This window comes from Anser anser (assembly GCF_964211835.1).
Source record: "Anser anser genome assembly, chromosome: Z".
Lineage (NCBI taxonomy): Eukaryota > Metazoa > Chordata > Aves > Anseriformes > Anatidae > Anser > Anser anser.
The window spans coordinates 7,014,500-7,041,997 of NC_139723.1; the positions used below are offsets into that span (position 1 = coordinate 7,014,500).

The window sequence follows — 27,498 nt, forward strand, 5'->3', positions numbered from 1 at the left end:
GGAAGGGGAAGGGAAGGGAAGGGAAGGGAAGGGAAGGGAAGGGAAGGGAAGGGAAGGGAAGGGAAGGGAAGGGAAGGGAAGGGAAGGGAAGGGAAGGGAAGGGAAGGGAAGGGAAGGGAAGGGAAGGGAAGGGAAGGGAAGGGAAGGGAAGGGAAGGGAAGAGGGGAGGGAAGATGAAAAAGAAATCAAAGAAGTCTGTGAAATCATCTGGTCTGTTCAAATGAAAGATTATTGGACAATAACCCATATGTCTGCACGTCTCATAATTCAATCAGTTGTGTGACTCTTCTACCCTACCCAGATTTATCATGTGACAATGTTTTCACTAAGTGCTATAATTAGAAGCAACTATCAGTTTCCCCACCCTTCTCTTTCTCTCCCTTCGTCCCTTATCCTGTACCTTTCTCAAGTTCAGAATTTCTGTTTCACATTCATCTTGAGTTTCCCTGTGGACTCAGAAACCCAGATATTTGCACCCTGACCATCAACACCTTGCTTTCAGGTATGAGCTGCCAGAAACAGCCTTGCAGAGAAGAGGCCACTGGGGTGGAGCCCACTCCTGGGAAAGGTGCTCCCCTGCCCAATTTGAACAGCTGTAATTGATGTCAGTGTTTTCCATTGTGCCTGACTCCTAAACTGGGTGCAGCCTTTCTTTCACCGTTAATCTGACATTGCACTGAGCATGATCTAAAACATCATGCCAAGTGACAAGATATCTTACATGAAGATTGGCATTTTCTGTCTGGCTGCTGGCTTATTTTAAGCTGGACTGAGGCACTGGACTCCGTATATCTCTCCATATGCTCAAAAATATTTTCATTTTTGGTGTTAGCTTGTTTGCCTGCAATTACACAAGTAATCAATAGCAGAAGGGCCAAGACAAACACTTACGATCATGTTCTTAAGAGAAGCTTGGTATCTCACAGACATGTCTTCTTCCAAAATTACTTTAGAGGTCCATGGAAATAAGTACTTATATCTAAGGCATCGTTTACTGGGTCTGGCTGGGATGGTTACACAGCTTCACAGCAGCCTATTTGGTACTGTGTTTTGGATTTGTGACTAGAACAGTCTTGATGAAATGCACCAGCATTTTGGCTGTTACTGAGCACTGTTCCCACAACATCGAGACTTTCTTTACTTTCAGGGACTTTTTTTTTTCCTCTTACCCTCTTCAATTAAATTGCCTTTACCTCAGCCCATGAATTTTCTTGCTTTTGTTCTTGTCATTTGTTTCGCTGTCCCTCTGTGGGGGCAATGCGAGAATGGCTGTGTGAGGCTTAGTTGCTGGTGTGGTCAATCCACCACACATAGGAAAGACTTTGTCCTTTTCTTGCCTTAAGAAGACAAGTGAACTATGATATTTCAGACATTTATAAAGAATCAAGTCACGTGCCCAGCACGTGCCCGTGCTCTGTAGCCTAGATATTCAAGATTATTTTTTCTTTGTAATTATCTATAATTATGAGCTACAGAATCTGGATCCCGTTCTGACTGTCAAAGGAAAGAGAGAGCATTTTGATAAAATTCTGCTTTAAATACAGCTCTTACTCTTTTTAATGCATTATTAGCACACTATGAACTTACTCAGTTGGCTAATTAACATTTCCCATGGAAAGTAATTAAGGTCTATTGGATACCGTCTATCCCTGCAGCAGTAGGAACGAGTGAAATGGAGAGGAAGAGAAATCCTTATACAATATAATCACTGCTCTCCAAAGCCATTCACTATATGTTGGAAGGTTCTCACTTTGTGCAGTCAAAGTGATTGTAAGAAAGATGTCTGGGCCATAGCAGATTTTCTTTTTCAAAAACGCTCTAACATAATAGCTTTTACTACACAATTCTATCCCTTAGTATGAAGAATAAGTATGTCCTTACTGGATCAAGAGATCAGTATAAGGACATCAGTGTATCACTGCACTTAAATGAATGCATTCTTCTGAAGTGTTCATTAACACTTAATGGTACTCACTAGCAGATTTATTAGCTCAAACTCTACCTTGTGCAGCATGCAGTAGAACAGTGTGTTAGTGCTGTTGTGTTCTTTCAGTTTGGGAGCTAGTGTGGTCTCTTGCTGTCTTGAGCACCTCCACAGTGGGATGTACTGCATAAAATGCAAAATACCCTGACATTTGTCATGGTATAAAAATACTTACTCCAAACAGGAGCCACAACAGGTATACCTGAAAAAAAAGCATCCCTAAACCAAAACTTTCTGCAGGACCTGAGGTGCCAAGCGGTTAGAAAAACACCTATGGCAGAAAATGCATGAAAGTACATAAAAGGGCCCAGGACCATGGGGTATCACAGGGCTAATTTCTACTGACTATGTCAGGGCAGAAAAGAGGGATGATTTTTATTTTAATTTTTTTTTAATAACCCACTCCAGTAGTTTACTTCTAATTATCAAAATATTATGATCCAAATACAAATAACTGGCAAATTAATGCTGGAAGAGACTCGCATATCTTCTCTCTGTTCAATAAGAAATAGAAAATTAACTTATGGTATCTCTGTAAAACATATAAAGCATATAATAGTAGTACTTTCTCAATAAGATTCTTTTATATTGTATCCAGTACTGACATAAATCTTTTGTAATGTCCATCCAAGTGACACAGGTAAGTATTCTAAAGCTCCTGGGGGGGGAGGGCAGGATGACTGGAAACCACCATAATCAGTACATATATATATAACTGCTCCATGGTGACTATTCCAGCTTCAAAAAGGATGGAGCATCTGTTGTTTCAAAGTCCTCCTCCACCAAGTAACAGCAGGAGAAAATACTCTGTGTATCACTAGAAATATTAATGCATGTAGTGATACCTTCCCAAATCTCAGGAACAACAAATCGAATTTTGAACTTTCAAATGAATGAGCAATTTGTTCATGGGTTTGAATCAGAGCAGTCTTTAAAATATTTGATATTTAACTTCACAATATGTGGCATTTATAACTAACCTGAAATTAATTTTCTTAATAATAAGTCCCTCACATACAGAAAGCATCCTTCAATGAAACTGATCCTCACAGTTTTACTCAAAAGAGTAACTCCTTTTATATGTAGCCAAGCAATATTCATAGGATTACAGCCAGAAGATCAGGCTCTTTTCCTGCCTGTACTCTGTCTATATTTTCTTGTATGGCAGAAGCAACGCCTCATTAGATTCTGACATCAGTGAAGACAAGACTTATCTAAACACACTGGATTTTTAGTGGTAGTGGAATTGTTTTCTAACCTGAGTGGCGGAGCTGTAGGTTTTAGAAAATTATATGTGATTCTCAATGAATTATTCATTGATAGGAAAGACCAGATAAGTTTTTCTATAGATAAGTTTACGAAGACTTTTCTATTCTCTTTTCTTATCAATGGCTTCCAGGTTGCATTAATTAATTACTATTAAAAGCTTCCATAATCTTTTAATGTCTTCTATGGTGCCAGTATTTCTCATTTATTGAAAAGATCACAGAATCACACAGAATCACAGAAATGAAGGGGTTGGAAGGGACCTCGAAAGATCATCGGGTCCAACCCCACTGTGGAAGCAGGTTCCTTAGACCAGGCTGCCCAGGTAGGTGTCAGACGGGCCTTGAATATGTGGAGTTTTGTTTTTATTCAGCTGCTGTTTTGATTTGGGGTGTGGAGATATTTTCTGCATCTTTTTATCAGACTTTTTTGGGGGTGGAAAGTTACTTAGGCTTAAGCTGTCATATGGGGTGAACAGCCTTATGTTTTCCAGATACTCACTTTTGATTAAGCAGTATCCTTATAAAAAGCAGTTGCTGTTTTTCTTTGCTTTTATGGCAAACACAGGTCCAGTGTAAGAAAAAGTAGGTCAAAAGCTTTAATTTTCACTACAGGAATCCATTTCTTTGTATTTCAGAGGAAACTTGTAGGAAAAAAAAAAAAAAAAAAAAGGATGAAATGGCATGATAAAACTAATGAAAATAAATGATGTGAAACAGATTTCTGTACTAAAAAGTCTTCAGGACATACATCTCTTATGTGGTCCATGGGAGCATGTGAAGTTAGAAGGTTCACTTGGCGAGAAAGGAGAAGGGGAAAGGAAAGGGAAGACTCCAGACATAAAGAGATGTAAGTATCCTGTACTTTTATTTATGGCATGGTTAAGCAAAGTGGAGTTTCGCCTCAGTCCTCCATGGTGGATGGAGAGAAAAAGAAGTAGACAAAATAGGAAACATCAATACAACTAATCTTGGCAAAAGTGAGTGTCTAAGACATAAAGGGACAAAGTCTGATGGCTTCTTCAGTATTTCTGGCTGTCCATACCCAAATACTTGCTAATTTTACACACAGCAGCAGGCGCTCAAGTAGCTCTGCTTCAGCCCACATAAAAATTAAGTCATTTATCTGTGAAAGCATTCTTTTTCCCCTTTTTTTTTTTTTTTTTTTTTTAAGGAAAAATGTATTTAAGAGAACAAACATTGAGAAAAAGGAAGTCTGGAGGCTGGACAAAAAGAAACTTAGGGGGATATATACTTTATGTTTAAATAGGAGATTACCAAATAATAATTGCTGAATTATTGAAAGAAAACTAATTAGGTGGTTTTTTTATTTCTCTGTAATTTGATTTTATGACCAATGACAAAGATTAATAATCACAGCCCAGGATAGCTTGCCAATCTAAAGCAGTATATAAGATTTTACCTTTTGTTTGTCTACTTTCATATACTTTTTTTTTACCGGGAGCAGCAAAACCTTTTGGAATGACTGAACCTAATGAAGAACTATCAGCCCAAATCTAGTGTAGGCACAATCATGATGAATGGCTTAGAAGTACCGAAGCATATTTACCAGAAGTATTTTCCTGCCTTTCATAAGGACTATGAGAATCTAAGCAAAAGCCTCAACATAAATGGTCCAGAGCTGACATGGAAACAATTTTAGTGCTAGCAGTGTCATCTCTTTCATAGCTCAGAACAACATTTTGGTCCTTATTATTCTTTAAACTTAGAAGAGGGCCCTCAAAAAGAAAGAAAGAAAAAAGCAAAAAAAATTGTGTTTTAATCCATTTTTTTCTACATAAACAATTTTATCCTTTCCTTGTTTCAGCAATTATTTTAAAAAGTAATAGAAAAATGTGAATATTTATACCATATTATCAACAGTACTTACTTAACAAAGAATTGTTGTGTTCTCTTCTGCCATATGTTCAGCAAATAATGGACACATTCCTTAATTATTTGTTTATACGTTTCTGAATCTGTTTAGTGTGCATTCTGCCTACAGTTTGACAAGACATAACAAAGAATCTTAGAAATCATTAACTGAAAATACATTAATCATACATTTAAGACAGTTGGACAGATGAAAAGATATTGATACTAATGCATGAATCTGTCAAGATTTTATTCTGAAAAAAAAAAAAGTCTCTCAAAGATCACAGATAGCTTTGTAACAATAAACTTTCTTCATATTTCAAAATATTGTCCCGAGTAGTAATATTTCTGTGCTAGCAATAACAAAAGGTTCATAAGTTTCATCCTAAATTCAACCCAACATATTAAGCCTATTTCAAAGAAGCCACTAACTTGAGTATTAATGTTATTTAATTTCTCATTAAATGGATATATATGTCCTTTTAATGTGACTTGCTAGACAGTACTTTCATTTCAGTATTTGACATTGCTGGCAATGCTTCTCCCCCTCTGCGTTGCTCCAGTCCTTCTAATAATTTTACAATAAATATCTCTCTGAAGGTATTCCCACGTTTCCTTTACTGCAGCTTCTGAGACTCTCCCAGGTATTCATCACACTGCAAAGATCTTCACCTGGTAAGGAATCAATATCATCCCCCTTCACAAAAATGAATAGATGCACACAGGATGCACTTATATTGTCCAGAGCAGCATGATTTGAGAACATGTCATAGTGCCCAGGTTCTTCTAACCTTTACTTTTCACTTCTGCACTTTGCAGTGGACATTTCTGCCACAACAGCACCCAGTGACTGCAGTATGACAAACGGTACTTGCGTGGAGGTGACCATCTTATCCCCTAGGGAGCCCTATGCAGTATGTCATATCTGAGGGCACTGCCTGTATGCCAGGAGGACATGTGCTGACCTCTGTGCTCAAGAGGAGCAGGGCTTGGGTCATTGCTTCTTTCTCCACCCACAGGGTAGCCCAGGTGGGCTCATGGCTGCACCAGAGCATGCATCCCTACTGCTCTGAGCATCCCAACGTGTTTGGTGAGCCATAAACCATCATTGCATAGACACTCAGCACTGGTAATACCAGTCTCCAGCTTGTTTTCCAAACATTAAACCAACTCAGCTTCTGGAATTAGAGTTGTCTTGTTTTTTGTCACTCACCTGTACTAGAGACAGTCTTATGATAAACAACTAGATAGGAGAACTGTGTTCAGACTACATAGAAGGGCAGCATCTCCAGACCTCCTGAGGAATCAGAGGATAACATATGTATAGTTACGGAAGACATGAAACATTAGTGTACTTAGTTTGTCTGATCTGAGGAAGGAGCAACCTGTTCATGTGCACCTTGAGAATGACTGTGCACTGTGCACAGAGAATTAAGAGGTAGAGGAACCAGGTATCGGCAGTCTACCCTAAACACAGTTGGAACCTTTTCATATTTGCAACCTTATACAAGTATAGCCAGTGAATCAGGTGGGAATTAGGTTTAGAAACTTGTGACAGAAGAACTCCAGCCCAAAAAAATTAATAAATAGATAAATATATAAATAAGAAGGAGAAACGAACTGAAAGTATTTAAGATACCATATTTACTTGCATATATAAATAATTATCTAAAATATTTGCATTATTGTGGTGGTTTTACCCAGCTGGGCATCTGAGCTCCATCACAACCACTCTCACTCCCCTTCCTCAAAGGGAAAGGGGAAGAAAATATGATGGAAAGGGCTCAGGGGTTGAGATAAGGACAGGGAGATCACTCAACAATTATCATCACAGGAAAAACAGACTCAGCACGGGTCCCCCACGGGCGGCAGCTCCCCCCAGACCCCCTGCTCCTGCGTGGGCTCCTCTCCACGGGCTGCAGCTCCGGCCCGGGGCCTGCTCCTGCGGGGGCTCTCCATGGGCCGCAGCCTCCTCCAGGCCACATCCACCTGCTCCACCGGGGGCTCCTCCACGGGCTGCAGCGTGGAGATCTGCTCCGTGTGGGACCCGTGGGCTGCAGGGGGACAGCCTGCTCCACCAGGGGCCTCTCCACAGGCCGCAGGGGAACTTGTGCCGCCTGCCTGGAGCACCTCCTGCCTTCCTGCTGCACTGTCCTTGGGGGCTGCAGGGCTGCTTCTCACTTCCCTCTCTCTCCCAGCTGCTGTTGTGCAGCATTTTTTTTCCCTTTAATCTGCTCTCACCGAGGCACAAACAACATTGCTTATTGGTTCGGCTTTGGCCAGCGGGGGGTCCCTTTTGGAGCAGCTGGAGCTGGCTTCTCTCTGACATGGGGCAGCTGCTGGATTCCACTCACAAAGGCTGCTCTTGCAGCCCCCCACTTCTAAAACCTTGCCACTAAACCCACTACAATTATATGGCTGTATGTTAAGGTAGTACCTGAAAGTGTTCTGTGGTCCTTGAAGCTGGTTCTGTAAGGAAGTAAGTAGTTTTCCGTTCTGTAAGGAAGTAATTAGTTTTCCTTTCTGTAAGGAAATTGGATGATATTGTTCTGGGGAAAGAACAGGGAAAGACTGAGTCAGGGAGCTAACTTCCTAAGACTCTGTCTTCTATGAAATATTTATGAAGAGGTATTCCTGCCTTTAAATATATATGTATAATAATAATAAATAAATAAAATTTAAAAGCCTTATTTGCTAACCCTACAGCAACAGCAACAACAATAATAAAATGCATTAACTTATCTGTATTATCTAAAATATTCTGAATTATTTCCATTTAACAGTAATTTTTGTTGAATGATAAAAACATGGAGAAAAGTTATCTACATTTATTCTTCTTATTGGTTTTATTTCAGAGCTACCCTTGAGCACCTGCAAGGGAATGCAGAAGGGTCGTGCAGACAGAAGTCCCTTTACTCCTGCAAAAGCTTGAAACACAGGAATCTGTATGCCTCAGCATTTTGAGTATTTCAGGTATTACGGGAATCTGCTACACCTCAGTGCAACAATTCCCAACACCTAATATTAGATATATTCTAAAGGTTTTGCAGGGTAGATCGCAGATTGTTTCCAGGCACTTCACAGCTACTTATTTTCTTCCTATTCAGGTTGACTTTTTACACACCTAACAGCTAAATGATAGCAACTATATTTTTTAAATATCTACTTCCTCTAAATGCATTTTACAAGAGCTATGCAGCATAAACAGAGTATATGGTATGTGATTCGTCTTGCATCTGGTAGGAACGATCTCAATTTCTTACTTATATTTTCACTTATGAGCAGAATAGCCACAGAAAACAAGGAACAGTTAGGTCTTAACTCTGCTGCAAAAGCCAACATTGTGAATTTGGTCTTTGTATGCAAGAAACTAAGAAAATCTAAAGACAATCAATGCAAGATGCCCTTTGATAAACAACTCAATTTGCATAAAATTAAAAAAATGTAAATAAAACAACAGTGAAGGTCAAGTCACTTTTAATAAATGTTAGAAAGTATTTTAAGAATGGCTGCTGCATCTTCAAGAAAGAGAATATATATATATATATATATACATTTATTTTTTTTTTTTCCCGCCAATACTAATTCACCAGCCACAATGCTTTTTGGCTGTTTGTATTGTTATTCTAAACAGTATTGTGGAGGAAATACATGCTAGGTAGAAACCCAGAAGTGGGAATGAATAAAAAATGTACATGAGTACATGAGGAGAATAATGTTGTTAAGCTGTGCTTTTTCTTTTCTTTTTTTCATATAAACTATCAGAAACTTACAGCCATTGCCACTTCAGCTGTACTCAAGTGTCCTTGAGGTGAGCCATAAAAATTGTTGAATGAGTAATTAAGTTTCTTTGAGTTGGTGGTGTTCCTGCTGAAGCACTGTTGGATGTTTGTAGGTGGCTGTGGGAGGATCTTGTATTTCCAAATACTGTTGAAGACAGAGTGTTTAAAAGCACAAATAATTCTTGTGCAGGGATTTGGGAGCTGATGAATTTATTAAGTTCTAACTTTAGAAAGCCTATATTTGATGTTGAAAGCTATATCTGTTGATCAATCTATCACATGTTGCCCCCTATCACATGCTGCCCCTCCCTCTTCTGAATAATTTAGTTTTTATTGAACAGTTTTTTCTTAATCTTGTTTTCCTGTAAACTTAATTCCTGTCTATGATTGATTCATGGAAGAAGGGAAAATATTGACTACACAAAATAAAGGAGAATATAAGTGATTCTGTTTGCATTGGTTTTGCAGCTGCTGATTAGGTATTTAGGTTTTAAAGCAAAGGCAACACAAGATTTCACACTGATAAATGGTTTTATAGCAGATGTTGAAGTGTGTCTTCTTTTGTTAATCTATTATATGTATGTCATTGCATTGTTTTTGGCTGAGATAGAGTCAATTTTCTTCGTAGAGACTTGTATGATGCTGTTTTGGATTTTTAATGAAAACAGTGCTGATAACACACCGATGTTTAGTTGTTGCTGAGCAGCACTTACACTAAGCCAAGAACATTTCAGCTTCTCACTCTGCTCTGCCAGCGAGGAGGCTGGGGGTGCCCAGGGAGCTGGGAGGGGACAGAAGCAGGACAGCTGACCCTAAGTCGCCAAAGGGATGCCCCATACCATGTGGTGTCACACGCAGAAATAAAAGCTGGGGTAAAGAAGAAGGAAGGAGGGGAAGGGGAGAGGGTGTGTGTGACATTTGGAGTGATGGCATTTGTCTTCCCATGAAACTATTACGTTTGATGAGCCCTCCTTTCCTGGAAGTGGCTGAACATCTGCCAGCTGATGGGAAGCAGTGAATGAATTCCTTGTTTTGCTTTGCTTGTCTGTGCAACTTTTACTTTACCTAGTTAACTGTGTTTATCTCAGCTCACAAATTCTTGCACTTTTACCTTTCTGATTCTCTCCCCATCCCACAAGTAAAAGTGAGCCAGCGGCCTTGTGGTGGTGCAGGGAAGACAATCATAACCATGCTCAACATTGTCCAGTGGAAACAAACCATGGTTTTCTACATTAAGTTTGCTTGTATTGTTTTTTAGTTTGATTCAGTGCTGTGTGCACATATTTTAGCACCATGTGTTTTGATCATTTGTGCGTGGATTAAGAGATGACAAGATACAGGCGTGTAGGAGAGAGGCTGTCGATCAGCCGGTCAGTCAATCTGGATATCTTTCAAAGAATAGCACTGAGATAAAAGGCTGGCAAATCACAGGTGTTAGTAAAAATAAACTCTCTAATCAGGATGTTTTTACCTTAGTGAGAGACTGTAGGGAAAACTGATGTCATGAGTTACTAAAACAGTTTATATTACTTGGGTAAATTCAGGTTTTTGTTCTCCATTTTTTCGGATAACTCCCATGCTGTTGAATGAAAAATAATCACCCATGTTTAAATTCCACGAAGAAAATCTGATTTTTTGTTACCCAAATATCCATCTCTCATTTTTGGCTCTGGTTTGCTTGATTGTTTGTAATAACCCACATCTGTTTCTACCAGTCCACTGTGAAACTATTTTTAAATTTCACTACGGGAAAAAAAAAATATTAATGATGTTATAAATATCCTTTCAGTAAAGACACTTTTTTTTTTTTTTTCTGTCAATATATACTGGAGACCATGAAATATATCAAAGATATCAAAGATGGGAGGGAAATGTTTTGTCAGATAGCAAAGACAGTAATTGCTATGTGTATGATATCATATGCTTTGAAAGGTGCTCTTCCAAAACCTTAGTCATGAATGTCCATGTGACTACAACTCACTAAATGGTGTTGTTAAGCGAATTCTCTGCTTGGTTTATTTACTTGGACTGTTGCCATTAAATATTACAAAGCATTACGAATTCATTGTAAACCACACTGCTCCTTGTACTGACATTTTTGGTGTAACAATGATTGATGTAACTGAAATTCCTTGTGAATGATGGCCTTGTGTTCTTATTTGTGAAGTTTCAGATAATGCAAATTAGTCTGATTAGTATAGTTAAAATGAGCTTCAGGAAATGTTCCTTGGTTCATTCAAGTGGTTAAAGCTTCCTAGAGCTGCACTTTTTCCCTTTTAGAAGAGCAACACTGAATCAAACAAAAACATATAAAGATGAGTTAGCATCCTAAAATAATGAGCTCAATGGGCAACATTTTAAAGTGGATGGAAACAAGAGATAATATGAAAAGCAAGCTGCAAACTGAATATAAAAAGCATTCAAAGTTCAGTCAGAATACTAACTATGGACTCCAGTAAATACCAAACCTCTGTACTATTACAAAAAAACTATCTGTTCTTATTATAGCTGATATCACCAACTTTATGCATAATATTTTTAGTCTGTGAAAGTGCTGGCTAAATGTATATTAACTGCAAATGATCAAAGTATTTAATGTTAACCTTTGCTAATGGATAACACCTCCTTTTCTTTTGTTATTGGGTATCACAGCAAATGGAAAAACTTGTTTTTACCTTTTTTCCTTACAACCAATAAAGAGATTTACAAAGTGTATTATATTTACATTTTCAAAACATCTGTATTAAACAGTAATTTTCAGAAAGTTTCTTGATGAGCAACAAAACCAATTTAACCTTATTTCCTACATATATTGTAGCATCATTATGTTTGTTTGTTTCTCAAAATCTACTGCAATGGCTACATGATGGTCCAACCATGATAATCTCTGTCGTCTTCTAAGAAGACATACGGCAGAACCCTCAGGCCATCCCCACCTAATAATTTATTAATATTTTTCCTCCACATCACAGCATTTTAGTCTTTTAAATGAGTTTATCTCCTCCCTTTCATTTTCTCAGTCTTTGATGATATTTTTTGTTACTTTCTGTGGTCTTCTAATTAAAAGAAACCTCTGATCATTCTGCTTCCCATTTTAGTGGGAATTCTCCATATATTTATATGTATATATTTTAATGGAAAAAAAAAGACTCTTCACCACTATATTCTGATTATTCTTCATCTTGTCAACACTGTGAGTGATAGCTGTCTAATTTGTGTGTATGCCTTTCTGCCATGGAGAGACAAAAGTGCCTTTATTGGCAAGGGACTTTCCCAATGCACTGGGACATGCATCCATCTTTCAAATAGCCAGACTCCAGAAGTTATTTTAGAAGGGAAAAATTAAATTAAAATAAAATAAAATAAAATAAAATAAAATAAAATAAAATAAAATAAAATAAAATAAAATAAAATAAAATAAAATAAAATTAAAATGAAATAAAATTAAAATGAAATGAAATAAAACAAAACAAAACAAAACAAAACAAAACAAAATAAATATCCTGGATTGACTTTGAGAGCATAGTCTTCCAGAAATCTCATTTCCAACACAGAAAGTGGGTTAAGAAATATGGATCAGGGGAAAATAAATCTGTTTTTTCTTGAACTAAAAATCTTTTTTACTTTTTTAATAAGGAGAGACTCTGGAAAACAAACAAACAAACAAACACAAACAAAAAACCTTAAAGACAGAGCAATTTAGCAGGAACTATAAAAGATTAACAGAATAAGGCTTTGGGTGAAACGGGAGACTGCCTGGTAGGTGCTGGAGCCATTGAGCTCCAGATTTTCTAAAACTTTAATTTTCCCTGTGGAAATTCAGACTGGGGAATTTATACTGGATCAAGTACAACAGCAAGTTTTACTGTCTCTGATGACTATTTGGTTCGTTGCACCTCAGTGTAAATAGTTTATTTTTCAACCTTGTAAAAAAGGAAAAACAGCATGATCCAAACATGCTGATCCAAATTAACGGGGCTGGGGAAGAGGGACTAGTAGATTGGGCCACCCCTTTGATCTCTAGGGATTTTAGTTGCCAGAGGTAGGAATTATAATGTGTATAATTTAGGAACATTTGGCACTGAAGTGCAATTCTTTTCTGTCCATCTAATAGAATGTGACTTCTCTTAAAAATAAATAAAGAAACATCCTTCAAGTGTAAGGAAGTCTCTCCAATAGGAAGTTTTTCCAGACTGGGAAAAATGAAGGATTGAAATTATCCTTTAAACAGTTCTCAACTAAAAGACAAAATTCCCAATTATAGACATTAAACAAAGTTTTTGATGTGATAAACACACCATTCAGATAGCAATTCAGGATATTTAAAAGTGTATATATATTAAAACCTTGGAAGAAATAAAACATTGTATGTGAACATTTACATATTTTAATGTCTTAGGACTTGTGTATAGTAATATAAACTTTTAGTCACAATGTTTTATGGCTTCTGTTGAATAATACCATCAAACTACCAACCAATGATGCTACAAACTTTATTTGTTCTCGGTGCCCATAGTTAAACCTTTTTGTTTTCTGAGTTTCTTTCTGTTTTCACCTATGGATTATTATTATTATTATTATTTTAATTAGTTAAATTGACTGCTAGTGGGGTAAAATAATACTGCAGCAACCTTTTGCTCCAGGAAGAGATATCCTGATTTTAAGCTCAAAAGAGGTGATATTGCAGGTGCTCTGAGACCTTCACTGAAGTCTCGTACTGAAACCAACATCCGGTAAGAATTAATGCTACAAATAGGAAAAAGAATTGCATGGATATGTCTTATTTTATGATAGAACATTTTATTTGTTACCTATTCTCTAGCTCATTGGATTCGTTTCTTGCCCTGTGTTTTTGGCTGCAGTCTCGAGGTGGGCATCCTTCAGGGAAGCATTGTTGATGCTGTACTTTGGCACAGCCTCTAATGTGTTGTTACTTCAACCCTTAGCCACTTTGGCTAGAAAATATGTTTTGACTGTCAATAAAGATAAAATCAAATAAAACAAAATGAAGTTTTCTCAAGATTACCATGAGAACCAGAGTACGCATTGAAAAAGAGGAGTCCCCCATGGAGCAGAAAATATTCAAGATATTTAACTGATGTACCAGAAAGCTAGATGAAGCAGCTGTATTGCCAGAATTGGAATATGGGTAGGAAAATCAGCATCTTGTCTCAGGCAAGAGTATCTTGTGTCTTCTTTAGATCAGCATGGCCTTTTTTATCTTGCATACAGATGTTCTACCAGAGATAAAAAATTTCACCTTTCAGAAATTTAACTTGAACTAGCACATCTCCTTTCCTCAACTTTTCATTGCTCTTGTGGTTTTGGTGAATTTTAACTTTGGTGAACTTCTAATACCCATCTGTCCTCTCCAGAGCTACCTCAAAAAGAAAAAAAAGAAAAAAATATCACTTAAGATTAATTTTATGTGACAAGGAAAAGTTGTCATACATTGAGACAGGATGGCTCTGACAGTTCACTACAGTGCCATTAAAGCATTCCCCAAATCTCTCATATTGCCAAATTCTAACTTAGACAGTTTACAAAATGTCATGATGGGTTCCCAGCTTATCAAAAGATGAAACAAAAAATACAAAGTTTTGATTAGTTGTCTTACTGTTTCACACAAAGTCTGTAACTGAAATCTGTGTATGCAATGTTGATTTTAAATGCATCCCACCATGACAGATTAGGTGTCAAAAGTCTCCTGGTTCTAATAGTACTCTCTTATTTTGAAATCACGATATCTTTGGCTCAGTTTGCAGCTAAGTGTCGGAAATGCAGATGGCATAACTTTATTAAATACTTCATTGTGATTTAATGGTTCCTCCCCTGGGTTCTGAAATACAGTGTGAATGAACTGCTAAAACTCACTGTCCAATAAAAGTGCTGAAAGTAAGACAAAAGAATTTTTAAAATTATGTCCCAAATCTCTCTTTCTTTCTCAGAATACTTTTTAAAAAGAGGAATAAACTCTTATTTGTTGGAAGGATCAAGAGAGCATTTAGGGAAAAGCAGTCTTACACACCCACAGAGATGTTTACCATTTAAATGGTTAAAGAATATTCTTGCTAGGTTAAAATATCATTCAGAGATATCTGAAACAAAACTTTTCAGCAAATCCATTGGTTGTGTTGACCTTGGAGTTCTAATATAAATAACAGGAAGATGTAGACCTTGATAAAACACATTTAACTTTGCAAAATTGCAAGTTCAGCATTTATGTAGCTCTGAAGCAAGAAATGACTTGGTTGTTAAGTACTTTAAGGTAGGAACTTTAGATTTGCCTCTACAAAGCTGCATTTGGACGCTATCAGATTCCTTCTACCACAGACATTTGGATATTTTGCAGAAATCCAGCTTCAGCCTCATTTGATCCAGTGGTAGCAACACCAGGGAACACAGATTTCAAAGACTGCAACATACATTGGATCAGAATGAATCCTTTCAGCTTGTACAAACCTATCTCACTGTGTTGTGTTTTACAGATGTTTTTGCAATGACCCAGGATGATGATGGGCTGTAACATTTGGGGGCAGGGCAAACTTGGGTAGAGATTTCAAATAACTGCCCCTTTTTTTTCTTAAACAGATGTTTAAAATGGTATATGCATTCAACACAACTTAATATTATCATTAAAGATGATGATTATAATTGCCATAACAGCAGGGCAGCACGATCTTCATGATCTTTCACAGTCTTTACAGTAGGATCTAAACCTACCATGGCAGCCAGTGTGTAAGTGGACAAGACAGGAATCATGCACCAGTGCAGGGAGAAAGACAAATACAAAAAGTTGGAAGTGTGTTAGCTTGGTTTCATAAGGACTGAGGTCTATTCAATCAAATAGGTTTGTGTGTGTGTGTTTTCTGCTGACTGTTTTCCTCTAATTGCAGATGTCTGCAGCTGGAAGCAGGATGCATGCCATCGAAGGCACAGAATGCCAAGCCCTCCTCACCAATGAGTGCAGAAGCATTGCATCAAATGATAAATTGTTGTAGGTGACAAAGCATGGGGTTAAGCAGCGTCATGGCCACTCTGGGTGCTCCATGTCCCCTCAAGAGCTGTGGGTACCCCCAGTCTTTTGGGTGAAGGGGCCTCAGGCAGCATACCCATATGCTCCCACATCCAAACACCCACTGTGTGCCACTTGCTCCAGTGGCGTGTATCTTTGTCTTGTTATCCCTCTGCACTGCAGATGTTAAGTGACATTAACGTTAAATTCACACCTCCCCATGCAGAAAGCAGAGCCACCAGGTGCTTTTGGTAATGAGGCACCTGCAGGAGCAGTGAACAGACAAGATACCCATCAGTGTTATGCCTCTACACTTGCCTCACTGCTGCTGGAAGAACCACTGCTCCCCATTCATGTAAATCTAAATTGCTATCTTTCATCCTTTCACAAGTGGGCAGGGAATAATTTCAGCTGAAATTAATTAGCATCAAGTTCCACAACTTCATTGGTGTGCAAAAGGGTATGTAGAACAAAATGTAGGAATACCTAATTTCAGGGGTTACTCTTGCACCTCAGCCAGCACACCCTTCTCCTCTCTTATGTTCTCATGCACATTACACATTCACATTATGGGTGGCAAAGGATTCATTTTAAAACATACTCCAACATTTAGCCACTCCATAAGATTCTTAAATATGTCATCTGTATTCACTGGAAGTTTATTTCCAAGACAAAAGAAAGGAAATCAAAACCAATTACGACACTGATTTTGTTTCATCCTTTCTAGAAATATTTAAAAAAAAAAAAAAGTTTTCTTATTTTTTTGTTTGTTTGACAACGAGTTTGAGGATCCCTGTGTCACACAGCAGCGTCTCTCCCATTCCTGTGATGCAGCAGTACATGACACTTCTTTTGAACCAGAAAGGTTTGCGGGAAGAAGGCTCCTTCATGCTTTACACAACAAAAACTCTTGTTGGCTTAACTGGAAACCTTTCATGTTCAAGAACTGGGGGCCCAATCTCTATTTGGGAAGAGATAAAAGAATGAACGATTTCCCTTTTTTTAGAGGCAGGATGATCCCGTCAGTGTTGCTGTGGTGGTGACAGACAGACGTAGTATTTGTTCTTGTCTCTGAGGCAAATATATGCCAATGACTTGCAGAATCAGAGTAGCCAGTTATGGTGAATGGTGCATGGCAAATCCCTGATGAACAAAGTATGTATTACTCAAAAACATTATGTAAAGATCTACTGCTTGTTTGCAGCAGTGGCTTTTAGTAGCCACTTAATTATAACGGAGGTGGCAATATAATCTGTGTCTGTACACCCAGGGCTCTGAGCTGGTCTGATCTCTTGCTTTAAGAAGGCTCAAATCTGGCCACTGCTTTGATGGGAGTCAGTGATAAAGCTAATCTCCTAAACAAAGCTGGTACCCAGGAAGCCCTGAAGGTGTCACAGAGTAATTCAGTGGTTACATTCATGTTTACTAGATGACTTCTAAAACTGACAAGGGGTTAGCAAATGATAGAAGTAAGCTTTTAGTCTCTTACCTCTTTATGACTGCAGCACAGACAGAAGTTACTTGCTTCATCTTCTGTGTAACAAGTATTAGACCTTACGTCACTGTTATTAAACCTTAAGCACTATCATGTACCTAGTGCTAAATATGTACTCCTCTTGTGCATTAAAATCTGTTGTTGCTGTTGCTTTATTGAAGGCTTTTTTATCCAAGGTCAGTGTGGCAAATGAAATGTCTGCATACATTTCTAATGGCTATTTTTTTTTTTCCCTACCTGATGTGCTTCATGAGTCCAAAGGGCTAATTTAAACATGTGAGATAGGACAGAAAATAATACAGAAAAAAAAAAAAGTAATAATGAAAAGAAGATGAACTAAGCAATGGGAAAGTTACTGGCTGTGGAATAGCTATTGCCAAGGGTCAAAGAAGCCTATGTTTTCCCTTTGTAAGGGAAATAGTTCATCTGTCTCTCTGCTAACCACTTAAAATCCCCAAGATAGCAGGAATCCTTAGCCCAAGGACGGGATGTCACAGATTTAGATAGCTCCTAAAGTTCCTATCTGCTAATCTTGTTAGGGACAAACTCCGTGTAAACAATGATAATCATTTAGATGGAAGAAGTTAAATGAATTGGATGTAAAAGATTTCTTGACCCTGAGTGATTAGTAAACACATTATCCTGAAGTGTGGAAACAATGTAGAAAATGAAAAGAGGCCTTTGTGTGTTGTGTTCATACACCGAGTGGCAGAAAAAGGAAGAAAGGATGAATAAGGATTAATACCTGGCAGCTTTTGAGCCCATTTTGGTAGTAAATTCCAGAAAATTAAGAGCAACCATGACAGAAGGTGGAAATCTTGCATTATATAAAATATTGGAATACAAAATAAAAATTCAATATTTATATGCTGCATATATCATAGAATCATATGCATTAAAATGCATACCAAAGGTGAGAATGTCAGCTTGAACTGCAACAGCTGGTGCCATTCTAGTCCCATCTCGTCCATATTTCAGCCTAGTGGCTACATCCACTGGGAAGTCATTAAGGATTTGCAGATATGTAAACAAATGACGGAAAGATAGCCTTCAAGATGTCTCAGGTCCTGGGTTTTCCTTTATGAAAACTACATTTACATGCCTACAGTGCTCATAAATGTTGGCAGAAGTCAGGTTTTCCCACTGACAGGTGGGACAGTTTCTTCAAGAAAGGTGCATACAACAAACACCACACCACATTTCTGAACATTAGAGGACAAAGAAGGACACTGGGTCAACCTCTTCACTGAGAGGTCAGGTCAGGGGTGGTCAGGGATGAAGATGGTGGAGAGCACTGTGATGTGCTGCAACCTCAACAACCCCGAAGACAGCACTGGTGATGTAGCAGAAGCTTGGGACTGTAGCCTAATAGCATGGGGAGTCTCGAAGTAAAACTGTTGCTATCACAATAAGCAGGTTTGGCTTTTACACATCAGAAATCTTAATTAAGAAAATCTAGATGCAAATAACTACTACGCTTGAGCTGGGTGGAAGGAACAGACTGTACCTCCCAGCAGTGAGCTGGAGCACTGCATCACGCCATGCCAGGGAAAACAACTGCGCTGGAGTGAAGCATTGGGTGAAAGGGAGCTCCTGCAGCATCCCGGAGTCAGGGTCCTCCCTGAGACTTGGTGGAGCAAGTGGTGGGGAGCAGTGTTTGGAGGAGACCCCGGCTGAACGGGCAGCAAGAAGGATGCGGGAGCAGTCTGATAGTCTGAAGTGACTACTGGAGAGATAGAGAGGGAGACAGAGAGATTTTGTTGAATAAAACTTATTGAAAATCTGAAAACAAAAGGTCATTGCACTTTAGGTAAGAACCAAACATAAAAGCCTTTTGTTGTTTCATCGCTTTTGGCTGAATAAACAACGCCTTGCTTTGAAGAAGCTATTTCTGTGTCGTCTTAATCAGCGGCTAGTCACAGGCTCTCAGTGGAAAAAGGGCTTCCTGGTACCAAATGTAGTTAGGCCCTTTAGACTTACCTAATTGGTGAAATAAAGGGGCTGCATTACGGGATTATCCCCTCAAGAAAAATAAATAAATTTTAAAAAAAGGCAAGCCAGCCACTTGGGGGTGCAGGCATGCTGGGCTGCCACAGCAGCTAAAGTGCAGCTTGCCTTGTAATTATGACAGCTGGATTCTTGGTTGTAAAACAGAGATAAGCCACAAAATTAGCACCGTCGCGGAGATATGATGCATTAATATCAGAAGCTTTGTAAAGGCTTCCTAAATTTCTGCTATCTCTGTACTGATAGAAAAGCAACCCTCCAGGAGAAAAAAAAAAAAAAAAAGAAAAAGTGTTTCTTCCCAGACAGTAGTTCTTCATGGAGATCTCCGGCATGGAGACTGATGAGTGAAATCCAAGTCGCTGTGAGGTAGTGATGTAATCGCGAAGTCTGTCTGTGCAGCAGAAGGAAGGCGTGGGCTGCTGCCAGGTGAAGAGCAGCGAAGACACAGAAAAAGTTTGGGTGAATGCTACCACCAGCTACTGCATGTCCAGAGAGATGCGCTGGACTAAAGCCCGTGCTAACATATCTCCTTTGCTACTGTGGGCTTAATTAGTGTAGGCGAGATTTGTTTTTTTTTTCGGTTTATATCTGTGCTAAGCTGCTGGATAATTTTGCGGCGCACCACGAAGCAGCGGCTTACGTTTGGGTGCGGGGTGAGGTGCACAAAATGAACTGGGGGCGTGCGTGTCGGAACCGAAATACCCCCAATGTCAGAGAAAAAACGCATTTATTTGCAAGCTCGGAGGTAAAACCGGAGCTTTAGGGAAGGGCTGTCACCCTGCCACTTACTGGCACTTAGTGGCAGACAAAGGGCTTGTAAAAGGAAAAGTTGGAAGCTATTGTGAGATGGGAGCCAATGGACTGGGTGACTTAACAGGTCGTTCTCACTCATAGCTTCGCGATGTTTCTCCCCCTGGTCATGCAACAGCCCGGCCATGGACCGGGGCTGTGCCCGCAGAAGGGCTCCTCCGCGGGCTGATGCTGTTGAGTGCATTACTCTTGCTCAGCGTTTCTATTAACTTTTAATGCAGTATTAATACGGGCTCTTTTACTCTAAGGGCAGGTAGAGGGGATGCAAATCACGGACAGAAAAGATCTGAAGAGCCTTTTGTCTCCCGCTGGACAATTAGTACTTATTTCACTCTTCTAGATGCATACAGCAGGCCGGAAAAAAAAAAAAATCATCCATCAGCACCAATTTTGCCAGCCCAGCTCTGACAGGCGACCTCGGTGCCCCCCACCCCGTGCCGTTTCCATAATTTCACCCTTGTCCCGATTCCCGGGACAGAGATTTCCAGGGTAAGGGTCAGGCACCCCACCTCGTGGAGCGGCTGGGAGGAAGGGCGCACCCGAATTTCACCAAGCGGGATGACGAGAAGGGGAGAGGGGGCGAGGGGGGACCTCCAGGCCCTCCAGCCAAAACTTCCCGAGACAAGGGGGTTGGAGCGGGTGCGGGGGGCTATGCGGGAGGGGGTCGGAGGGAGGACACCCTCTCCCCTTTATCTTGCTCTCCACGCGTTCCCTTCCCACACCCCCGCCTGTCTCCCCTCCGGAGCCGCTCGGGGGGCCGTGCGGGCGGCAGGCAGGGAGGGAGGGAAGGAGGGAGGGAGGCTGCGGAGGCGGAGGCAGCGGCGGGACGGAGGCCGGCGGCCGGTCGGTGCAGGAGGAGCGGCGGCGGCACCTGGCGGGCGCGGCGGGGCATCCTCCTCGCCGCGGGTAGGGCGGCGGCAGCGGCATCGGGAGCTGCGCTCGGCCCCGGGGCCGAGCCAGGAGGGACCAGCCCAACCTCACGCCTCGCCTCGAGGAGGAGGAGGGGGAGGAGGAGGAGGGAGGAGGAAGAAGAGGAGGTGGAGGCTCCGCCGGCTGCTCGCTCCGGCAGAGGCTGCGCGGCCGCAGGAGGAGAGGGGACCATGAGCCGCGCCGCGCTGGCCTGGCTGGCGCTCTGCGGGAGCCTGGCGCTCGCCCGAGGTGAGCCGTCGGGGGCCGGGGGTCGGGGTCGGGGGTCCCAAAAGTCTCAGCCCAAGTGCGCGGGGACCGGGCGGGCGCGGCCGGCGGTGGGTGCCTCCGGCCGGGCTGCCTTTTTGTTCGCGGCTGGGCATTGCACGGACTTAGCTCCGCAACCCAGGCAGAAACCGGCCAGCCTGCCCTCCCCGGGCACGTTTTGTTTCGCAACTACGCTTAATGAGCGGGGGGAAGACGTGCCGGGAGGGCTGAGATGTAACCCAGACGAGTGGTTGGGAAGATTTAACAATACCCGCAGAGCTGTCCACACCTTTTATATATATATATATATTATTTTTTTTTTCTTCCTTTCCCCCCCGCCACACCGCCCCAATCAGCCGTCTTCATTTTAATTTGAAGGCTCGGGGAGCCGGAGGTCCAGCAATCCGCGGAGCAGTTTGCAAACACGTTCGGGGGGCTTCAGCATCGCGGCAGCATTGGACAGCTCTCCTCAGGCTCCCCTCTTCCTGCTGCTCTTTAACTAGGGCACCTCCGTCTAAAACATCAGCGGCGCCTTCTCCATCTCTCACCCACCCCCCCCAACGCGCTCGGAAAAAAAATCCCCAACTCCCGAAAAATAACTTTACGAGTTCTCTTCATCATTGTTTGAAATAAGCCTTCACTGTAAGCAGAGTGGGGTTTCCGACTCCGCATTTAAAAGAAAAAGAAAAAAAAAAAGTTGTCGGGGCTCACCCGGCGGCGGTGCGGGCGGGAGGACGGGGACCGGCGGAGAGGGAAGGAAGGCTCCGGGGGTGGCCGGAGCTCACCTGCCCGGTCCTGGCCACCACATCCTCCGGGGACGACCCCCAGCAGCTCCCCGCAGCCCCTGGAGGCTCCCCCGAGCCCCGGCTGCAGGGCACGGGTGAGGATTTTCGGCCGCCGGGAACCGCGGCCTCGTCCTCCGGGTGGGGGCTGCTGCGGTCCCTCCATGGGCAAGGCACATCTCGGGGGGGGGGGTTTGAGGAAGACCTTGTTGTCGTCCTGGTTGTACCTCCCCGAAACTGAGTAGAGCAAGTGTTATCCTGAGGACTCACAAGAGTATTTTCATTGACTGCGACCTGCTCTCGTCACTGTTCACTTTTTTTTTTCATTTTAAAATGAAACCGATGTATCAGTAAAATTGAATATTTTATCAGATCTTAAATTATTCAGCACGGTGGCTCCTCAAAATCCAATAACGTTAACACAGTTGCAGCGAGCATGTGATAGCTTATGCAAGATGTCATTGTACCTACAGTTTATGCCTAAAGTCTTTTAAGCAAAAGACACTGCAACTGACACAAAGTCTACACGTGCCATTTGGCTTTGCCTTGGGCTTCTGTAGGACTGTGCGGGGTTTACACCTGAGATGTTTTTTCATTTAAGTCTACGATTTTGCAATGTTTTTAGTTGACTTCAGAGCACAGAAAACTTCACAGATTTTCTAGAGCTGAGAAATAGGAAGAAAGAGTCCATTTGTTCTGTTCCTGCTTGGGCTGTGATTGTTCAGTTAAGGGTTTGTCCTTGGGTTTCAAAATGGAACAGAAGAAAATTATACAGTCTTTTTTTTTTTTTTTTAATGCTGAAGCAGAATAAAATGCTGCTTGGCAAGTCTGATATAGTGGGTTAATTTTGCTCGCTGTCATAATGTTTACTTTTAATAGGTCTTCTCAATTTATGTAGACTCTAAGCACTGTAACTAACAAACTCTTTATAGAGCAGTTTTTGAACGGTGCAAAACTTTTTGTGCATTGTTTGAATATTACTTGCTGATGAGTCCGTTCACATAATGGAGTATAATGAATGTATAACGAAAACCTATGGTAATGTCATCTGTGCAGTGGTCAGTTCTTCCTTGCTTTCTTCAGGGGTAAATTCCAACTGCAGATCAAAGTTAAATTATACGGTTCATTACAGACCTATGTTTCAAATCTGCCCTCAAATAGAAAATACCAATTGTTTGTTGGAGCACTGAAGGGTAATGATGGAGATCAAATTCCAGTCGATTTATCACATCTTAAAAACCTTTTTTGCTTTTTGCATTTGGAACACATACATAGTATATCAGCAAATCATTTTTTTTTCTTTAAAAAAGGGGAGAGAGGGATGGGGAAGGGGGTTGCAAGAGAGGGCTAAAGTCATCCCAGTAACATGAAAGTCATCCCAGTGGAAGACTGGAATTATCTTCTCTGTGGCTGGTCTGACAAATTTGCAATCTCATGCACTGTAACAGGAGTCTGATCTTCAGAGATGTGTTTGTATGCATGTATATGATGAAGCTAGGCTTCAAGGGTGCAGTGACTTCTACTTCTTAGCTTGCAAGAAAGATGCAGTTGCATTTTTAATGAGGGATATGCTTTTATATTTATTTCTAAACAGCCGTAAAGGTTCACATTTACTTTTTTTTCTGTTCCTTCTTCAAATCAGAACAAGAGCAAATCTGACGTTCCACCGTGCAGCAGACAGACAGTAACTAACTACTAGAGTGACTACAGAGACTACAGGAGATTATTTCAGGTGGAACAGATACAGAGCATCTCATCTGCGGAAGTAGTGCAGGTTCTTTAGTTCCACTGTGCATTTTGTAGGAATAAATAAGCACATCATTGCCAACAGATTTTTGGAACAGTGAGTGAAGATTGGGATCAAGTGAGGGGAAAACATTATTGAAAACTGGTGGCTATCTTAGTCCCCAGATTTACTTCATGGAGCAGGGCAAACTGATCAGCTGTGGTAATGGTACCGTGTATTCCATGTCTATGTATTGAATGATTTTGCAATAGGATCTTCTGAAGGTTTACCATCTGAGCTGTCTTTGTCATGGAGCTGATCCTTAAATTGTATTGTACATTTTCATTTTCCTTGTTGCTGAGTTTTTAGGTTTCATTTGCCTAAAAGTGATAGTGACATTGCTGAAACCAAGCAAATCTCATTCTTCTTTAATTTGTGACTGTGAGCCTGAGACATAATATTTTGGAACTTTCAAGGAACCATTTCATAGATGTTGCTTTTTCTCCATTACAGTGGGAACCTCCACTCTCTCTGAGGCTTAGAAGTGTCTGTAAACTCTCTTTCTGCAGCTGGAATGAGCTGCAACGAGTAAAAGTCCTGAGAAACAACAGAGGTAAACTGTATGTTTGTTCACATGGAACTGTGCCAAAAGACTGAAAAGATCACAGACACTTTTAAAGACCAAGATTCCTCTGAACACACCTTTGTCTTTTTGGACGGCATCTGCTTCTGTACAAACTGCTGACAGTGTGACCCTGCATAATGATTTCCACTGTTCTTTTAACAAATTACATTTGTATACAAATTGATTTTCCATGACTGCTCATACAGCCTCCAGAAAGCATATAGCAGATACACTCTTGCATCCAGTCCGTGTCTGGTCAGTCTAGGACAGAATTTGATGTCAAGCCGTGTGTTCTTATAACTGGATTTAATAGTGTTGGTTGTGTTGTTTTCTTTTATTTTCTTTTATTTTTCTTTTCAAGTATCCAACTTTGTTTTTCTGTGCCCTACGTACTTAAATCCTGTATGTCTTCTTTCAAAGGATATATTTCATATAAAGCTGTGTTTCAATGATAGCGTAGTGAAAAGGGGCACTGTATTATCTTTCATCCCTCTCCCATTTTTCCAGTTGGCATCCAACTGAAAATCAAGGAAATGATCCACATTGGAAGTTATTTCAAAAGACAAATGCTTTGCATTAGGATGTTGATTTTTATGCCTTGAACTAGCTATTTATACAGCACTTATCAACACAGCAGCCGTGGCATACTCGCAGCCAGATATCCCATCAATGTAAGTAAAGATACCAGAACCTGGCCCTGGAAAAGCAGTGCTTAAAGAGACTGCAAGAGTCAGAGCAAATATATGTTATTCTCAAATTTATTGTGAATCTCATAGCAGTCAGCATGTTATTGTTTTCTCTTTTTTTTTTTCTTTTAATGTATTTACACATTTCAAACTTACGTAAGCCCCAGAGCCAACAGCATATCTGAAGTCTTAGAGGACTGTCTGCATTGTATTACAAATTATGTTGGGCTTCTTTGAAGCATATCTGAGGCCTAGCTGCCTCAATTTTGAAAGAATATGTGTTGAGGATCAAAACACTGTTAATTTCTTTTGACTTTAAAAGCATTTTCACGGTGAGAACGTGAGTTTCATTTTTATTAGTCAAATAGCACACTAGAAAATGAAAGATGAGTTATGAGATTTAAACCCAAATAAGGATTGTAAGTACCTTAACATTTACAAACTTAAAAACCTTGGAAAATGCTGGAATATAACTAATGGAGGACCTACACACATATTTTATTCAAAGGGTGCGAAGTGAGGAAATAAGGGGAAAACCAACATGAGCCTAAGTTCAGTGCATTATATCGCTGATAATGGGTCTAGGTTTCCTCTGTAGGGAACTTAGGTTGTGCAAGACCTTATCTTAGAGGGAGAGCTACTCACTGTGTGTACTGACAGTAGGATAAGCCTAATTTCCTAGTGGTATATATAGAGCACTAAAGCAAAGGAGCTTTTGTGCCCTTCTTACTGCACAACCAATCCATGGGCCCACCTGAAAACAAAAACTGCAAGCACAAGCCTGGGCACTGGATATTACTGAAGGATCCCAGAAATTTGGAGGTGCAGAATTTGTGCATGTTTGTCACGTGCAGGTGGTTTGGGATCTTGTAAAATCTCAGTTTAAGTATCATGGGAATATACTTAACACTTTTGTTGTTGTTGGTTGGTTGGCTTTTGATCAGCAAGCTGTGTTACTTTCAGTCACAGCTATTTTAAGTTTAAAAAGTTGAGAAATTAAATAGACCATGGTCCACTAATAAAAAGTCAAGCTAATCTAGCTAATAATTGCAGCATGTGGTGTGTGAGTGAATACACTATCCTATGAAACACACGTGAAAAGTTAATTTTCCATGCTGTATAGTAGCGATGTACATATATAGTGGGCATATCCATTCTCTTCAGCAGTGGAATTATGTTCACTTATGTGCCACACATCTAGTCTGGTACTTCATAAACCATTTTCAAAATGTTTGGGTAATGTTAAATAAGACTTAATTGTTCTATGAACTCTGGATGCAGAGCTCCATAGTTCAAGGCAAAATCTGTTGAATTTGGCAAAAGCAGCGAACATTTAAAACTATTTTTGAGACTCATGGTTGTTTTCTTCACTTCACCTCCCAAAACTTTAGTTTTGGCCATCTGTAGGCAAAGGCTCAAAGTCACAGGACTTTTGTGGAAGTTGTTTGAAAATACAGAGGAAAGTATTCATCTGCATGGTTCACATGGAGAACCCAGCATATCTTAGAATACCACTCGTGCCTGCAGAAGGCCAGTTTCAGGAGTCAGGACTTGAGACACAGTATTTTAAGCAATAAACCTGAGCATGAAGATGACAGCAGGGAGGAGCAGGAGATGGAGGATGGTCAGCAGGCACAGGGAGATCTGCTCCTTGCTTGGAGCCTGGGCAGGCTCATCTGAGTGGGAAACTGAAGGTGCGAGCAAAGATGTGGACAGCATGGGTTTGTGTCAGCTCTGAAGTGTTTCAGGCCAAGGTTTTAAAATGAGAGTCTCCAATTTTGTTCTCATATGGAGCAAGACTTTTTCAGTGTTTTGCAAACAGCCTTCTTTTCCTTCTTCCTGTCCCGCTCCCTTGCAACTCATTGTTTTTCTCAGTTGTTTTCAGTTTTAAACAGCGCAAGGCACTGGTGCATAGCCAGAGTGTTCTCCCAACAGCAACTTTTTGACATAGATGAAAAAAATTGAAAGAGATGATTGCTTTGCCAATTTTTAGCTGCAGTAATTTTATTTGCCATGCTTCTATGTAGGGAGCTGACAAAATTTTTATAAAAACTGCTTTTTTCCTATCATTGTCAAGATGCTGTGTCAACCTGTATAATTATGGAGAGCTGTGACAGCAGTGGGTAAATAACAGTAATTTCTGCCCTGTGATTACTCATGTCCGTAGGTTTCTACAATAGCAACGCTACGACGGACAATTTAGAAAATACTTTTGGATAAGACTTAGATACGCTGTGTGTGTGAAAAATAGAAAATAAAAGAGCATTGATTTA

The 27,498-nt window shown here is 40.4% G+C and overlaps 1 protein-coding gene and 2 long non-coding RNA genes across 7 annotated transcripts in view; 2 read left to right on the plus strand and 1 right to left on the minus strand.

Moving 5' to 3' along the window:
• Nucleotides 1-616: 616 nt before the first annotated feature.
• LOC310889410 lies at nt 617-6,661 on the minus strand. 2 transcript variants are annotated; one of them, XR_014576547.1, is made up of 4 exons: nt 6,338-6,661; nt 5,141-5,248; nt 3,752-3,893; nt 617-841 (listed from the first exon to the last, which is right to left on the minus strand). It is a non-coding gene; the product is annotated as an uncharacterized lncRNA (long non-coding RNA). The 2 variants fall into 2 exon arrangements; XR_014576548.1 differs by lacking the exon at nt 617-841 and adding an exon at nt 2,077-2,478.
• Nucleotides 6,662-7,363: 702 nt separating this feature from the next.
• Nucleotides 7,364-12,252, plus strand: LOC310889409. The gene is made up of 4 exons (XR_014576546.1): nt 7,364-7,603; nt 7,980-8,097; nt 8,890-8,935; nt 9,535-12,252. It is a non-coding gene; the product is annotated as an uncharacterized lncRNA (long non-coding RNA).
• Nucleotides 12,253-20,683: 8,431 nt separating this feature from the next.
• Nucleotides 20,684-27,498, plus strand: part of EDIL3 (EGF like repeats and discoidin domains 3) — a 287,431-nt gene continuing 280,616 nt past the window's right edge. Inside the window, exon 1 of one of the 4 annotated variants that reach the window (XM_083816852.1) lies at nt 20,684-21,391. In XM_083816852.1, coding sequence (XP_083672978.1) covers nt 21,334-21,391 — 58 coding nt within the window. In that variant the 5' untranslated portion in view covers nt 20,684-21,333. The remainder of the gene's footprint in view (nt 21,392-27,498) is intronic. The other 3 variants (XM_083816851.1, XM_083816853.1, XM_083816854.1) reach the window with 3 other exon arrangements.